Source organism: Ambystoma mexicanum, chromosome 6p (assembly GCF_040938575.1).
Source record: "Ambystoma mexicanum isolate Mex_15411 chromosome 6p, UKY_AmexF1_1, whole genome shotgun sequence".
Lineage (NCBI taxonomy): Eukaryota > Metazoa > Chordata > Amphibia > Caudata > Ambystomatidae > Ambystoma > Ambystoma mexicanum.
This window is the reverse complement of record NC_090935.1, coordinates 1,345,437,080-1,345,455,716: the sequence shown is the minus strand read 5'-3', so window position 1 is coordinate 1,345,455,716 and position 18,637 is coordinate 1,345,437,080. Positions and strand designations below refer to the sequence as shown.

At 44.6% G+C, this 18,637-nt stretch overlaps 1 protein-coding gene across 2 annotated transcripts in view; it reads right to left on the bottom strand.

Moving 5' to 3' along the window:
- The window catches only part of ERMP1 (endoplasmic reticulum metallopeptidase 1), a 707,614-nt gene that overhangs the window by 193,659 nt on the left and 495,318 nt on the right, over positions 1 to 18,637 (bottom strand). For both annotated transcript variants that reach the window (XR_011280380.1, XM_069626023.1), the window contains exon 10: positions 14,846 to 15,036. Coding sequence is in view for 1 of the 2 variants with exons in the window: in XM_069626023.1 (XP_069482124.1) it covers positions 14,846 to 15,036 (191 nt within the window). In the remaining variant the exon portion in view is untranslated. The remainder of the gene's footprint in view (positions 1 to 14,845; positions 15,037 to 18,637) is intronic.

Below are 18,637 nucleotides of genomic sequence, written 5' to 3'. Positions count from 1 at the left end.
CAAGGGAGTGGACAATTATGTCAATTGCCATGTCCAGGCTGGATAATGCGAACTCCATGCACCTGGGTGCTCCGGCATACCAACTGAAAACTCCAAAGAGTCCAAAACGCAGTTTCTAAACCCCTTCTTGCACTGGGACGAAGGGACCACATCTTGCTTGCTCTCCGCACCCTCCACTGGCTACCTATTGGACGAAGGGCCACTTTCAAAATCCTGTGCATCACCCACCAAGCAGTGCCGGCCCGACATACCTCCAAGAGAAGACTATGCGCTACTGCCCAACACACACCCCAAGGTTAAGCACGCCCCTCCTACTTATGAGCCCAGCATCCAATTCAGCCAGACTTGGAGGGTCAGCCTACTCTACCTTGGCACCAACACTATGGAAATTGCTACCTCGTCATATTCGACACAACCAGGACTACATGGCCTTCTGTAAAGCTCTAAAAACATGTTTTTTCCCAAATCCATGAAAGGGTCCGCCTAAGGCCATAAACCCATCCCCCTATGGCCAAAGTCCTGGGAGAATCACCACTAACCTGAAAGCCAACAGAGGAGCCACGGAGCACGGCTGACCAATTAATTAGCTCACCTCGGAAACGCAGGAACATTCAGGGCACGGAAGTCGGCCTGTGGACCAAAGACTTCCGGCCTATGGAACTGTAAACCACACAACCCTAGCTCAACCGCCAAAACATAGCTGCTGTTATATGAGGTTATGTTATGTTATTTGGACTTGTAGTGCGCCAGAGTCAGCAGGCATGAGGGTGCATAGAGCAGAAGACAGCATTAAGAGTGAGTAGCACCAAAAGGGGTTCAACCAAAGACAACAGTTGACTCCCTTTTGAAACTTCAGGGGATCTGTTTCAGCACGAAGGGACAAAGGCAGCTAGTTCCACAAAGGGGCAACATGCAAAACAAAGGGCCTGCCCATCCCTCTAGCTCTCTTACTCCTAGTGGCTGAAATGCGGATTCCTTGACAAGATCTGGTAAACCTAGTCAGAGTACAGATATTCATAGTTTCTTTAAGATAACTAGGGGCTTGCCCATTTATGCCAATGAAGGCTTCTTCTGTGGAGAGAAATAGGTTCATATCTCGGAACATTCATCACAATGCGGACCGCATCATTCTGAAGGACTTGGAGACGTCTGAGGTTGTTACTACTAGAGCCCAGCATAAGGACATTACAGTAGTACAGCCGGGGCATCACGAGGGCACGTACCAAAGTGCCACAGTTTGCCTGGAAACAATGTTTGACTAATCTTAACAACCGTAGTGTGTACTGATCAATAGAGGCAATCCCTGTCTACCTAGGAACAAGAACCTATAACCCTGCACCGGAGGCACAGAAGTAACTATGCTTGTCTAAACTCTCCAGGGAATCATGCAATAACCCAGGAAGCACCAAACAACCCAGCTCAAAACCCCTCCAGGGACCCAAAAAAAATGGGCCCTCGGACTCTCACTACAGAGCATCTGGAAAAGAACTGCCATGACCAAGATCCCTCACCGGCCAGTTTACCTCTCTCTGAAATCCACTGCCACGAACCACCAGCGCACTGAGCTCCGAAAGCATCCCAAGTCGGGGGACCCCGCCTGATAACCACAGACACTAATTTCTACAAATATGCTCACTCTCCTCTTTACATCAACAAATAGAACACAGCTACTCCCCTCGATCAATTCGCCTGGTTACACACATACCTATATTGCTCATAGAACACCTCGACAGCCTGGTAGAACGCAGCTGTAACCCCACGAAATAAATCGGCCTGGCGGCACACAATCTCTCAAACATGCCCCACAGCAGCGAGAATGCAGACTCTCAGACCACCCTCCTTGCTGCACACATTACACTGATCTCTCACTTCCACCACACTTATTAGAATGCAGCCAACCCGCTCAAACCACTCTGGCTGCTCGCATACCAAGTGCACCCAAGCACTATATGCCACAATACTCTCTCCATTGATACGGACCACGATCCCCAATGGTGTTCAACCCACAGTGCTTTGAGATTATACCGATGGTACATAAGACGCTACTACAAATGCACTATAAGATAACATACTGATAGATTTTCTTTGTATTGATTCTGGGGAAGCGTCATATCTCATGAAGGTGGGCGTAGACACAAAACATGTTGAGACAAGTAGAGGTGGTTAATGTCTGGGACATTAAGAAATATAGTCTTGAATTTAAAACTTTTGTAAAATGCCTTTTTATACTGAAACTGTGTTGTCGAATTTATAACCTGAGTGCATAGTGTTCATTCTGAATTGTCAGTTACCAAAGCCAGCTCACCGTCAGATGCAGGTGAGCACCTCAGCCTTTCAGGGAGGTGTCTCTGACTGGAGTGTCAGTTGGGGCCAAGGTTGTCGAAGAAACGCCCCCTTTCTGCAAGTTGTCTCGCAGGGCCTAACACAGGAGATCTCAAGACATCCTCTTCTATAATCTCATCAGGTCTGGCACGTTGCCCAAGAACTGGGACCACTGACACCGAAGGAGCTACTGAAGCGACTTCATGTGTAACTGGCCGTCCAGCACCACCAGGATGCAGGAGGCCATGAGGCCCAATTTTCACAGAAAGGTAGAAGCTGGAGACAGCCTCTCACTGAAACAAGGAAGCCTACGACCACCTTCACTGCCCCAACTATCTCAAACCACACAAGTAACGCCTTGCTCTCTTGCGTTTTACCCATCAACGATCAGCTCCCATAGAACAGAGCCTACAATAACATTTACAACTACTCCACAGCCCCTAATCAAACCCGATGACAGCAACCTTACACAATCACCGCTAAAAGGAGCACTAGTGAATGCTAGATCAATCACTGCAGACTCCTTGGATATAGCAGATTTAAAAATTACTAATAATCTGGACCCCCTCGCTGTGACTGAAACTTGGCTACATCCAGCCTCAATCTTTCACTAGCAATTGCCCCAAATTACGCAGTCTACCGCAAGGATAGACCACTTGCAAAAGGTGGTGGGGTTGCATTTATAACCAGAGACTCATCCATTAGAGTAATCTCTAATGCCACTGACACTACTCGCGAAATACTCAGCGTCAAGCTCAATATATCCCACACAATCACCATCACCTTACATCTCGCCTATCGTGCCCCAGGGCCCATCGTCACCTTTGAAGAGGACATCCTGCACTTGCCCTCCGATGCCAAGCCCTCGTTAAAAACAATTGTTTTAGGAGACATGAACCTGGGCTTACATGACAACACATAAGAACGCAGACTCACTAGCCTGCACGCAGGCCTCTCTAGGCTTCATGCAACACATTCTTAAGCCCATACACTCTAAAGGCTGCACATCTCAGTCACTTCCAACTTACCATGCCCTTGGACAGACCAGAACATATTCCAATTCAGCATGCCAGTGTCTAACCTCAACCCCGACGTCACCATACTTCCTACGGTAGCCACACAACATTTCTAAAACCTCCTTATTACCGTTCCTAGACAATCTAGTATCAGCACACTTTTCTGCCACAGATCCAACCTCCCTTGTAGATCTCTACAATCAAACTCTGAACACTCGCCTTTGAAAATTTAGCAGCCCTTACCCTATGAAAACCCAAACCTGCCTCACACTGCAACACCTGGTTCTCTGCTGAGCTTAAAGCCCTTGGACTACAAAAAAGTGTAGCAGAAATCAATTGGTTAAACAACCCTTCTATATGTAACAAAGCCAGCTTCCCAGCCCCAGCTAGCGCTTACAAAAAGGAGATACTGTCAAAAAGTACTACCTACAACAACAGAATCACAAATGCAAAAGCAAGTTCACAAGAGCTCTTTGCAATATTGCGTGAACTAGAAGCACCCACCTCTCCGCCGACAACCTGCATCAAGGATAATGCTTGGTGTACTAACATTAAAGATGCCTTACTAGGGAAAATAGACTTGCTCCAAAAGAAGATTTTAGTTAAATTAAGTTTACTGAAAACTAACAGCCCAGTCTGACTTATCAGTGAAGCCACAGGTGCAAGCCAAATCACGCCCCTTTTTCACTTTGACCTTGCCTCTGAAAATGAAGTTTGAGATCATTAAAAGCCTGAAGCCCTCCTACTGCCAAGGTGACATTTGCCCAGCCGCAGTCATCAAAGAATGTGCTGAACCCCTCATTCCCTTCATCAACATTCTCATGAATGCCGCCTCCTCTGCTGGTCTAGTGCCTTCTCGCCTCAAGGAGGCTTGGAACCTCCCACTGTTAAAAATAAAATCCTATGCTAGACCCATACACCCCTACAAACTACAGGCCCATCACAACTGTCCTGGTTCTAGTAATAATCCTGGACCGTGTAGCATACGTACGGAGCCAGGCAATTCCTGGAATCCAAAAACATGCTAGGGTTATGCCAATCCAGCTTCTCGCCAGGCCACGACACAAACCTACTACTGGATTTAAGAAACTGAACGGATGAAATCAAAGAAAAGTAGCCCTTCTCTTACTTCTTGACTTATTACACCACCTTTGACCTGTTGGATCACCAAATCCTTTGCCAATATTTCCTGGATCTCCTCCTTCTTGTCAGGAAGATCCATGAGGGTCCTCTCAGCCACAGCTTCAGCTCTCCCCGACCAAGTCCTGTGTGGTGTTATTCAAGGATCATGCGTATCCCCCCACTCTCTACAACATCTTTATAAAGCCTATATTTTACTTCCTGGACTCCTCTGTTATATCTTACACGAACTATGCGGAACACAAGCAGAGTCTTCTGCCCCTTACTGGAGCCTACTCTATTGACTTAATCTCTTTACAATCAGTCTTTCACAAGATACAAGCTTGGATGACTTTGCATCTTATTTGTTTAAACGATGACAAAACAGAATTGTTCCTCATCGGCACACACCATGCCCTTAACAAACTTGACCAAGCCTACAAATCCTTCCATATTGAAGGAAATACGATCCTAGTATCCAAATCTGTCAATACCCTTACAAGTTCATCTAGACACTACCTTGTCCCTTACCAGACAGGTGAACGCCATTGCGTCTTCTTCAGCTCACACATCCAAGTTGATAAACGGCTGCATACATTTCCTCTCCACAGACAGCTGTATGAAACTAGCCCAGGCACGGATATGCTCTAGGCTCGACCACTGTAATGTTCCATTTGCTGGTTCTTCACTAATCATCAAAAAAAGACAGGTCACCCAAACTAATTCCCTCAGAGCAGCACTAAATGTCCCCAAAATTGATCAAATCTCTGCTGCTAGAAAGAAGGCACACTGGCTACCTATCTGAGAAAGAATTAACTTCAAAACAGTGGCAGCTACGCACAAATGCCTGTTGGACACAGCTCCTAGATACCACAAAAAAAATAAAAGAAAAGATCTGGTGGTCAGAGTTTCCCTGTTATCGCTGCCACAAATTGGAACTCCTTACCACTTGCTCTAGGAACAAACCAGTCATACTGGTCCTTCAAGAAGCAATTGAAAACTCTATTCACGCCGAGTGAGGCTTGACCCACAACCACTATCACACGACAACAGCCTGGACTCACCTGTAACTTTGCAACTCCCGGAGGCCTAAGTTCATGCATAAGTGTAAATGTGTTGAAGTGTAACTGTCTTTTGCTCTGTATGCAGCGTCTTGATGACTTCGGCTTTAATGCACTCAACAAATGAAAAAGTAAAAAAATAAAACATCTGGAGGCTCTTCGCCACAAGGCCCCATGGAGGGCAGGACCAGCCCACATAGGTGTGCAAGACTGCTCCAATAAAGCAGAAGGACTGGGATGATGAAACATGGGACAGTTCAGGGAGAATCCCAAATTGCGGCACATACAGTACAGATGTGGCAATGCCTGGTCTGGGATGAGGGCTCTGAGACAGTCACCCAGGTAGGGGAAGACTCGTATGCTTTCCCTCCACAGGCGAGCCACTACCACCAATACCGGTGTGGACATAATCCTGGGTGTTGAAGAAAGACCAAATGGCAAAACCCGGAATTGCTAATGGGAGATTCCAACTACAATTCTCAAATACCTCTTGTGCTTCAGAAGGATCAGCAAATTTAAGTAGGCATCCTGGAGATCCAGAGATAACATGTCCAGCAGTTGAGGGCTTGTAAGATCCTGGCCAAAGTGACCATCTTGAACTTGTCCTTCAATATGTAGAAGTTCAAAAGACTTGGATCCTTGATGGGGTGCAGGACCCAATCCTCCTTCAGAACCAGAAAGTAAAGAGTAACAGCCCGTGTCTTGTTCTGAACAGGTCACCGGTTCTACAGAGCTTTTCCTTAGAAGCCAATGGCCTTACTCCAGTTGGAGAGGGGTTAGAGGCAGTAGGTGACCCGAGGCTGGGTGGCCGTGTAGGTGTTTAACAAAAGGGAGGCAGTGGCCCTGAATTATGACCTGCAGGGCCTAAGCGCTGGAAATGGGGTTTGGCCACACCTCGACACAAGATTATTCTCCCCCACACTTGGGTGGAATGACTGAAGGCCTCTTCACAGAGGTTTAGACCCTAGGGCTGCTGACAGGGTGGGGGGGGGGGGGGAAGTGGGGAACCTGATAAGGCGTTAACACCCTCTGCCATTGCAGTGGGGGTTGGGGTGGTGGGGAGGGAGAAGACAGCACTGATGACTAGAGGGTACATGACTCTTACCATGGTGGACAAACATGTGGAAGGGTTGAAAGCCGAAACCCCAGTGGGCTGAGCTGGAAGGCTGCTGAACACCCAGGCCAGAAAATTCTGGAGGAGCTCCTCCTCTTTAGCCTCCAAGAGGTTGAGCACTTCAAAGGGCATCCAGAAGAATCTGCCTGGACATTCAGAATGACACTTGGTTCCAAGGGCCATCACACGGCCATCTCTCTCTCTCTCACACACACACACACACACACGTTTGTGCAGGGTCATCCAGAACTTGGAGTAGGAAAACACTCTTGCCGATAGCCACAGAGCTGCATTTTATGTTGTACATCTCCTAACCATTCCTGGGTGCCAATCTTACTCCTTTCCTCTGTTGGTCCCCTGAGCAATTAACACATAAGAACAGTACAATATCTAAAAAGTAGTTATGATGGGCACATAAACAAGGAAAAATGTACCTGGTGTCTCCAACTCCACTTGCGCACCTGAAATATGTACAGTCTTTTTTGCCACTCTACCACAAAACACAGATCTCCCTTTTCTTTGCCACATCAAATTTAAGTACCTGGCCTACTGCAACCTTCTCAAATGTCCCGAGACTCCCTTTTAGAGTGTACTGCAACCCCCCACCTCTGCTCTCTTTGCAAGAAAGACAGGACACAGACATGTCTTGTCTGTTTTGATTCCATCTGTAAAGTCTCAGGAAATGCAGCAGAAGGGCAGCCAGCACCAACCTTTCCTCCACTGCAACTGAGGACCTAGAGAGCCATAGGAAGAAGGAAGATGCCACTTCAAGTCCTCTTCCATGGAAACGGGAAACCATCGATTGTATTCTGCTGTGAAGTAATTGCAGTTAAAATCATTGTAGTTGGACAGTGATGTGACATTACACCTATGTTTAATAGACCTATATTTTTATACTCCACCATACTGCGAGACGGGGCAGTCATCCACAGAAGTATTTATTTTGAGAGGGGTAAGGTCCACTTTCCTACAAGGTCCAGTTACTGCTAGATACAAGCTGCATGAACCATCTAGAACCTACATCTTGCCAGCTAGAAAATACTAAAATTGAAAGTTGTTCAAAGCACTTGCTCTTCAGCAACATGGAGAAACCAAAGGCATTTCACTCTTGTGCTGTAGCCTAATGGATTTCTGGCCAACCACTGAGGACCATAAGTTAGAGCCTTAGCCTTTGGAACTAGTGAGTTCAAGAATTTGGAGCCAGAATCTAGAGGTGAGACAGGAGCCACTACCACTCATGGTGTGGTAACAACCACTAGCAGTTCCTTGCAAATTCCAGGTCATGTACAATTTCTACCCTCTATGGTACAACCAATCCTTTTGCATCCTTATTTCCTCTCCTAACTGTTTGGATATGGAAACTGAAATGGGGGTTGGGGGGCAGGTAGAACATGTGAACAGTCTCCACTAGTTGATAAGGTCAGGGACCTTGCCATTGAGGATGCACAAGTATTGTATTTTGCATTGTGTGTGGGTCTGAAATGATCCATAAACAGGTAAACTGGCACTGGGACTAAAAGATCGGAGACCTGCTAGTCATTTCTTTCCCAGACGGCCTTCATCAGCCACCTGACAACGTCCACTTTTGAGTTTGGAAGACTTGGTAAGCAAGGTTGCAGATTTTCATGTCCAGCATCAACACAGGCCAGTGTACTGCCAGCATACAGAGATGGGGTGATGATAATCCACCACCACCTGATCAAAAAGAGCATTACAGTCTGGGTATAGATCAGAACCTGCCCTTATAATAATGGAAGAAAGATTCTAAAGTGACTCGGAAGCTAACCAAATGTACTCCGATTAGATTTATGACAAACATTTCTGAACCTGGCAAAGTAAGTGAAATCCCAAAGTATTCTAGAACCATACCCACCCCCATTTCATGTCCTCCCCAAATAGTTTGAGAGATGAGTGCAAAGAGGAACTGTATACCTCTACTCCAACAACTGTAATTGTGCATTTTGAACACTAAGCCAAGTTTAGCTCACTGTCTGTTCGAAGGAATCCAACAATTTATGAGCTCTCTGATAATGCAGTGGTAATGGCACGACGAGAAGCAAGAACCATTCTGTGGCATCAAGATAATTTTCTACGGTAGAAAAGCCTTTCCCAATTCTGGGCCCAACACCACTCCACTGATGCATAGGTGCTGGGCCTGGACCAGTAAGAATATGTTCTCAGAAAGTCCCACTTGGAAAAGCAGGGACACCAACTGTAGGATGGAGCACCATCACTGAATCCCAGAGCAAATGTGGATCTTACTAGTGTGTGACAGGGCGGGGTCTTGTCCCCCATCAGAGGCGGAAGGATGAGGGGGGAGAAGGGAAGGAGACGGGAGGGGACACCTCCCGAGCTGGGGTAGGCAGACTACCAGCATGCATGCCAGAGCCGATCCTACCCCAGACATGCAGAGTTGCCTTGCCTGCAACTGTTGGTATCACTGTCCTTTATTCATGCCTATAGGAGGACAAAGGGCTCCTGGCTTGGCTCCGATCTTCCCTGAACTTGTGTACACTCACAACAGTGACCCTATACAAAGAAAAACATTACACTCTGTCGAAGTATGAGCAAGTTGTCCAACTATTTTAATGCATAAAATGCAATTTTCAAAATTATTTTTTCAGAGCAGGACACAAATTGATAACAAAACAATATCTGTAAACAATACATAGATGTTCTTTCCAGTTAAACTAACTGGAGTTGAATGAAGATGGACATGTATCATCCCTTACAGAATCTAGGGGTTTTTGGTGAACCGGTACATGTGAATATAGTACAAAACAGTACACAATTGACAGTGTTGACACTACAAAACTGTTTTTCCACTGGCAAGGTGTTGGATAGGAGTGGAGGCAAGTAAGGCACTGTATGTGAAAATGCAACCAAATATGAAAATGTACTGTAGAATGAGTGATAGTAGAAATGGTTATGCAATGGGAGTGAGAGTGGGGGGGTGAAGGTAGATGGTAAAATGTGAGAGTGGATGAGAGTGAGTGAGTGAAAGAAGGGTTAAGAGAGGGAGGATGTTGGCAAGTAGGTGGGAGTAGTAGTGAGGGGGAACGTTTTGAGATAGGCTATAGTAGGAGACAACGAGAGAGAGAGAATGAGAGAGAAAACTAGAAAGAACAAGAGGAAATGAAAGAACGTGAGCGAAAGAAAATGAAAGGATGAGAGCGTGCGATAGAGAGAAGATTGAGAGGAGACCGAGGAGAATAAAGGAAGAGAGAAAGTTGGAGAAAGAAGGGGTGTGGGGGGGGGAGTGTAGAAGGAGTAGAAGGAGAGAGGGGGAGAACCGGGTCGGAGTGAAGGAGGACATGGACCAGTGAAAGGAAAGGGACAGAGCGTGAGCACAGGCACCACCTTCAGTATCACTGAAACTGGTGTGGAGGGTACCCCTTTTGCAGAAGGTTCCTAGAAATTCCCAGACAGAGTAAGACAGAAAGTCCTTGCAACCAGAATAGGATTAGCCTAGACTGTTATAGGTAAACTATCCCTCAATTTTCATTGCATGCTGCTGGAGGGATAGGGAATCCTGGGAAAGGGAGGAGGGAGTCCATGAGAGGTTGAGGGTCTAGTAAGGGAACCCTTTTTGGTCAGACCTGCCTACAACCTTCGAATCCACGTCACATAATTTAAGATCTGACACTAAAAAGCCTTGAACTAACTTTTAGAGTCTGGAGTTGCTAAAGTCATCTGTGACACTCGTGAGATGTCCATGTAGGATTGGGTGTGCCCAGTATGTTAAATAAGTAGGTTAGAACTAATTTACAGCCAGAGTTTAACAACTGCATTCATTTTGCCACCATTAACTGCCATGGTGCAACCCACTTCTACGACTAATCAAATATGCCTCCAACAGGGACATCAAACACAGATGGGGAAATACGCATCTTTGAGATCTAAAACACAAAGCCAAATCACCTTCTGTAGAGAGGAGATCGGAAGCAAGAGTAACCACCAAAGGACAGAGGCTTGAAATGGAGCCAATAGTGTGCCCCGTTAAACACACAGATCCAGAAGAAGAATTAATGGCCAATTTCTGCATGCAAGGCTACCTCGTATACTGTTTGGCCGAGAGGAGTGTTGTCGATGGAATCTTTACCGAAAATATTCCATCAAAAAAAGTCTTAGCAATATAGAGGAGCGGGAGTTAGGGGATAAAAGGCATAGGGAGGGGTTGGGGTAGGGTTAAAAATATAGGGAATATAAGGGTCTGGGGGTGGGGCACACTAGAAGCTTTGCGTTCAGAGGAGAAGGTCAGCAGCCCTCCAAGAGCCAATTCCATCCTGAGTAGAGTATAAAGGCCAGATTTTCTATCCTAGTTAGCCAAGAAGGACTGGCTGGGGTAAACTAAATAGTACCATGGTTGAGGGATCAAATGTGCTTTCCATATGTTTAGAGGCCCTTAGTTGCAGCCATTGCATGGTGAGAACAGTGCTAATATTGACCTGAGTGAGGCCCTAAGGAGCAGCGACTAGAACACTTACTTTGGTAGCCTGGTGTGTCAATTCGAAACCGTTTGGGGGATCTACAAGTGGATTGAAACGTTGAGCTTGGACACTGGCATCTTCCACTGCAACCACCAAGGACTGACACTTATGCTGCAAATCTGCAAAAACGTAGTGTTCGACTCAAGGCACTGTTTACAAATGTGGTGGGCAGCAAGTAGCCAGAGTGTAAGGCCAAAAACATAGTTGTGTCTGCACTCCCAAATAGAGGTGTTGCAAGTCCTGATAAAAACCATATGATTTTATAATATAACAAACACATTCTGCTGGCATATACAAATGTTCAAGCTTTGCAAATGGTCTAGCTATGTTTCTGATAAAGTCTTACAGTCATTAGAGATTCTCCAATGGACAAGCTTAAAACCAGGAGAACTGACGGGAAATGCTCAGATATCAACAAAAGGCCCTTCAGTCCCCTTTAATCCAACAGCACAAAAAGCTAGTTTCTGGGCACCCAAAGAAGTTCCCAATCTGGTATCTTTGTTGCTGACCTGCCAGATCTGCCGAAGGCATACAGCCCAACAAGGTCAGGAGCGGTTTTCCATTTTCCACAAACACGCTTAGGTGTGCATGGAATATTCTCGGGTCAGCTGTTCATTGGTGCCTGCTCTTGGTGACATTTGGTAGATCTGAATCATGTGCAACATTTGAACTCCATCTAGGGAGTGCCAAGGAATGTTTACTCCTCAAAGGCTACAAATGAATGGCACAGTGACACTGGCACATAAGCGAAGCCCTCCTGGTGCCAATAATGGACTTGAACCTTCGGCCGATGCTCGGATGTGCTGCAACCTCTGCTACAAGGCGTCTTGCTTCAAGTGATGATGGTTTAATGAAACAACCTCTACAGGACTAAGCACATTGCAAGCACTATTGCTGTTTCAGCTTTTCTAGGTAATGCTTTATGATCAATGTGTCTATTCTCAGATAGGTTTCTGTACAGTTTAGTTTCCTCTCTTCTAATGGTCTTTGCGGGCTCGTAGACATCAGGTTCTTATTCACTTATTATGGAGCTTGCCCTTGTGGTCAAACTCTGAGTACAGCTGTGCAGCATCCCAATTACAAACACCCTTTGCATCTAAGGGCAAGCCTTGGTTCTATTCATCTGTATTCCATCCTCTTAGCACAGAGATTGAAACCCAATGTAGGTGTTGGACCATGCCATGCAAGTCTGCTAGACCGTGGAGAGCCCAGTTTGCTTCTATTCTGCAAACCCTCAGCAGCGTACAAGATCATCAATGGGGCCCTTATTTTTAGCTTATCTTCTAACATGGATTTGGTTGGTACTGTCTGCGGGTATTTTATTCATATCTGGGTGGACCACTTCATTCAGGTGGTTTTATACAAACCTGAACCCCTACCCAGGTGTTCTGGTATCCCCTCGAAGTCAGCCTGGTCACTCCTACTTTTCAACATTTTCATGAAGCCACTTCGAGGCCTAGAAGCAAGCATGGACCTTTCCATTCACTACTAAGCTGACAAATACAGTACTAGCTCCTTATGATGGTGTTACGGGTGGACAACCACTGCTTCTGGGAGGTACAAAGCTACCAGGATAGGTCCTGACATTTGGATCTTGACAATTCCTCTAGTGATGTAGATTCTCACATGGGTACTCTTCCAGGCAACCTCTACCCCGTTGTGATCCTCCAGAAACAATAGCAAGCCCATCTGCAATCAGATGTCTGCTGAATTATATACAAAATATTCCAAACAGGTTGAGACAAAAGTAGGAGAATGCCAGGAGCCTACCCCAGGCACAGTGTTTTTAAGCAATATCATCCCAAACAAAACTCAGCCAAGAGGCAGGAACACATAGTATTTTACAAAATAGTTTGTGTAAAGCTTGCACTAAAATATGTATTGGGAACTACCTGAATCAGCCAGCCACCGCACTGAAGAAAACAAATGGGAATAATTAGAGCAATATGAAAGAAAACAAATGGAACGGGACAAGATGGGGGGACCTAGAGTGGGTTAGTGTAATTCATAAGCACACACAAAACTACTATCACTCAAGTAACTGTCACAATTACCCCAACATGCAGACTATTAGACCAGTAGAAATACAATGTAAATGGGTGGCGAGCATTGGAATGACTGTTACTGACCTTGCATGGGCATTTGCCATGCACATGTCATAATTCATACACGCTGCCATTGTGCCAAAAGACTCCAACTATCTTTGTACACAACAGTTGTTAAACATTCTCCTGTGGAACAGTTTTCTCTATGGCCCAGTTGATGAAATATACAAGACCATGGGTTGGTGCCTGTGGAAATTATAGGTCACTGACTGCCAGAGAACAAGTCTGTGTCAAGCTTGAACTCTGCCTGAATTCCAGTGGAGGATACCACGGGCGTGCACTGTTTTGGACCTATGCTGGCCACTCTCCTCCGTTGCCGTCACCCCATGTCCTCTGGACCATTTCCTGCCGAGCCTGGTGGGTCGAAACCAGAGAGCCCTGCTGGCCCTCCACTCTGTAATGGGCTTTTTCATAAAGCCTCCAGGGCAATCAGTAGGCATTCCCAGAGGCTGATTTTGGGTTGGGACCCAACAATCTTATCTTTGTTCTCCAAGCCTTTTTTATTTTAGCTATTTTTCTTGTATTTTTGTTCAGTTGCGTCATAACCATAAACACAAACGTGAAAAGTCGTCTTGTGCATCCCCCTTCAGAAATCCCTCCTCCACCTCCCTGGTACCATCTCCACTATCGCCCATCCGTTCCTTGCCCTGCCTAGTTCCCCGAATTCCTCCTGTGTGTGTGATTCGTAGGTCCCTCTCTTCCGCCAGCCCCTCGCCTATCCCAAATCTACCCATGTGGCCCATATTTTCTCACATTTCTGGGCACACCCCCGTTCCCTGTACACCCTCTGCTCTAACTCCCTTATAATCCCCCCCCTACCCACTTGTGTATGTTTGCTTTCATCGCGTTACCCCAGTCCACTGCCAGGACCTTCTTCCCTGTCATCATAGCAGCTCTGATGAGGTCCTTTTCTAGGTTGTTGAATCCCAGGTACCCCCATATATGCAGGAGTGTCACTTTTTCTCCAAGCCTTGATTGCACTATAAAATAATAAACAGGGATCTGAACTCCTTGTTTTGTTGAATTTGAATGCTGTAAACTAGCAAAAGAAGTCTGAAGTATATTGAAAGCCAAGAACACATATCATGCTTAAGAGCAAGCCTTATGCCTTCAGAAAGACATACAAAATAGATGTTAAAATAAACACTTATCAAAAGGTTACCAACCCTTCAGCTGGACAGAGGGGACACACATGTGTCACTGGTACGATGCAAAACAAATTATAATTAATTCCACTGGGAAATAAAACTGTCCTGAAGATGTTTCTGTCTTAAGGCTTTCATCAGAAAATGAATTATGTTGTAGCAATACCTAGTGATAGTGTTTCATAGTGAGTGCCAATTAGTTTTTTTAAGATTGAAAAAAAACGATTCTACATTGAAGACTAAACTTTAAAAGTGTGCTGGAAGAGAACCTCAACAAGAACACATTGCAGAAATTCCCAGGACCACACCATTTTCAGTAATGTCTTGTTTAATCAGACTCCTTTTCTCATACACTTCAACATTGTATACGCTTGACTGCCATTCATCTTAAAGCATATGTTAATACTATCACAATCACACAACAGAGAAGCATTTGAAATATAATACAAAGAAAATAGGCAAAACAGACTTACAAAATAGGATGTCAGGAATATCGTACAGGCAGCAATAAGGGATGCCAGAACTGCATCAGGGGGAATTTCTGTCCCACTTCGACCGAGGATAGGGGTGAACATCTCAAAGACAGCCCACACGTGGTACATGCTATGTAGGTATGGAATGAACAACCCAAGCACATACATGATCGCAAATTTCAGTGTAGGACCTATGAAAAGATTAGTAGAGTATTTTAAACTTCAATTTGACTATTCTGACTAAGTACATAAAGAATTCAATTTGGCAAAGTTGTGCGACCCAAAGGACAAAATATGCATACTTTTTACATACACATTTTAAATGACAATGGGCCTCATTACGAGTTAGGCGGCAGAAGGTTAACGGCGCCGGTAGAGTTGCCGGCCCCGTTAACCCTCTACCGCCTCATTACGAGGTCTGTTCGCGGGACCCGCTAGGGACGCCTGGTAAAACCAGCCATCCTTAGCGGCACCCGCGAGCAGACCAGGATGCTATCAACAGGCCTGTCATTAACGGGCCCATTGATAGCATCCTCCCCATTCCCATTGAGCCCTATGGGGGGGTGTGCTGGGTCCGGGTTCCTTGAATGGGGAAATACCGCGCCCTCTAAGGTCGGAATGGCACAGTATTTCCCCATTCAAGGAACCCGGACCCGGTATGGGTATCTGTAAAAATGTTTACAGATTGTGATCCTGCACGAATGAATGTTTAAACATTTGACAAATTTGCTTCAGTTTTTTATTTACAATAAAATAATTATTCCCAAGGGCTGCACTTGCACTAGAAAAACAAGCACCAATAGGTCCCAACTAGGAAAGCCTATATGCATGGTGTCATTTGTTGAAAGCAAGGGCTGGAGCAGTGGTCAGGGCATAGGCGAGGACCTCTAGTGTGGTCTGTTCCCACATAGAACCGGAAGGATTTGTTTTCAAAAGCCCACCAGTGATGAGCTGAGCTTAGATCTCAGCTAAAGAGGCCCCCCCAGAGGGCACAGTGATTTCTGAACTGCCCCTATCCCACAGAAACTATCCTCTGTCCAGACGCTAAGTACTAGCAGAAGGATCCATGCCCAACTCGGAGAAGAGCTCAAGAGCCATCCACAAAGTAATGACACCTGATGCTGCTAAGGATCTCATCCCAGAAGCCCAGGACCATCACTCAGCTAGCCACGTCCAGCATGCAACCACATTCTGAAAAGACCAATGCCAATTGAACCTTAACATATCCTGCAAACCTGCCAGAGATCCACCGAGTTAAAGCTACAGTTCTATTGAGCAGCTCAACTGCATTCAAATGTAATTCCTCATTGAGAAAAACGGTGCTCCACTGACTAGCTGCCATGCCTAACCCAGTGATGTACAAGAGATGGTTGCACTATTAGTTGTAACATTTTATGTTTGATTCTCAATTACAAGGTATAGCAATACTGGTATTCTTGATATTTTAATTGAAATAGTATACCACAACTGCATTGATCACTTGTGCGGTTGTTTTCTAAATGGGTGCTCACCTCATCTAAAACCAACATTACTTAGCAAACTAACTTGGCAAACTTCATTCACCACCACTACTGCTTCATGCTTATTATTTTAGGACCCAATGCTTCTGCCAGGAACATCCTAGTACATTTTAAAAGCCACATATGCATATCCCCTCATCTCGTCAGCCAATTGACAATTTTCATTGCAATATCAAAAAAAAGACATGCTCCCCACCCACATCCCATGTATGGCAGTCCACTGTCGTCTGCGCTACTTACTCCACACACCACCCATAATATGCAAGTCAAGTTACATCACTTTAAATCTTACCACAAATACACATGAACATACTATTCTAATACCATCATATTGTCTTCATCTGCTTCACAATGCCAGGTTGGATATTGGCAGGTTGAGTCTTAGTTCTTGATTTGACAATTTGAGTACTGATCCAGTGTCAAATTCTAGCAACACCACTGTTTAATATTTCAAATGATCTCTAGCCACTTAAATTAATTCCAATTTATTTATTGGTAGGTGCTGCAGAGGTTCATGCGTTTGGGACATAAGTTACTGTAGTGATCATGTACTAGAAATATTGTTCCCCTATTCGCAGCATTACCATAAGGCCAGCAATCGCTTTGATGAAATATTTTGTATTTTATTTTTTATTTTATTTTTTCAACAGTCCATTTATTAACTTGAATAACAGAATGCTGGCCGTAATCAGCAGACAATAACGTATCCATCTAGATCATTTTAATTGTTTACAGACATATGCCATTCTTGCTCTTGCCACATTACACAGTTGCCCGTTTGAAACAATGGACATCACTCTTTGTATATATACACAGCTGAATGTATGTATGTGTGTATGTTTGTCCGGCTATTCAAATCCACACCGTCGAACCCACTGCTCCAAACTTTGCATGGATTCCTCATTTGTCTGGGGCAAGATTGTAGTCTATGTTTGGATGCAAAAAATGTACTCCGTAGACATCCTCATTTACTGATGCTCACCCCGATTTACTACAGTAGGTACTAGAAGGAGGCAACATTTGGAAAAGCGTCTGTAGCAAAATGTTCGATATGTTTGTTATTCTTTTAAAATGTATTACTACTGTATACACTTCGAAACCGTTTATTAAAGCATTTTTTAAAACTTGATTTTATTAGCATTTATAACAAGAACCAGACCTTTTCAAAAAAAGAATGTACATTTACGAGAAGAGAGCACAATCCATCTTTATTGGAAATGTGCTGAAGCCTTTAAGTGACTGAAACATGCTGCACTGATAAGTTTGACCTCTACTTGGCATAATCCAAGTTCCTGGTTACCTCCTCTTTAGTGTTCATTGACATGGGCTAGACCCAAGAACTTCATACATTTTACACCTCCATTACGTGTGTCGAGGAAATGCTGGGTTAATAGGTCATTTACACCTGAATTCTTAATCGCCCTGAAGTGTTGTAGAATGCGTAACATAAGTGGACCTATAGTCGATCCAATGTAACGCAGACCACAACTACATTCCAAAACATAGACCACCAACTTGGTAACATGTCATTTTATGGTTGCAGCTACATCATTTGCCATCGGGGCACACAAAATCATTTTTCATGGCAAATTCAGACATTTTACAATTTTTGCATGTAAAAAAAAAAAACGATTGAAACTATTGATACTTACGATGTGGGGGAGCCAATCCCCACTGGTATCTCGCCCTTTAAGTGCAATAGGGGATAAGCTAGTTCCCAATGATGGAGCCTTAGAAAAAGTTATTTGTGCAACATCACCAAGATCCTGCCTAAAATCTCTATCATCTAGTCTCATAGGCCAGTGTTTATTAAGCACTGTCCTAATATTGTGTGCCTGATGATTATATTGGGTGATAAATCTGATAGTGTTATCGCCCAAGTTCTTACATTAAGCTGGATCTGTTTTTAACAGTTTTCCTTTTTTTGATAAACGCTTTCTCATAGGATTTATTGATGGTTTCAAGGGTTTATCTTCTATTTGAAAAGTAAGCACCCATTTTATATGCCACAGACAGGGAATCTATATCCGTGGAGCAATTACGTTTAGCCCTGAGAAACTCTCCATAGGGTATAGATTTGATGAGATGTTTGGGATGGTGACTCTTCGCATGAATAACTGAGTTGGAGCTAGTAGGTTTAGGGTACATGGTGGAGATTAGCTTTTCTCCTTGGACTTCCAATTTGATGTCCAGAAAAAAACATTTCCATCTGGTGGTACTGGTTAATTTCATATTCATACCATTATTGTTAAACTGTTCACTATATGATGAG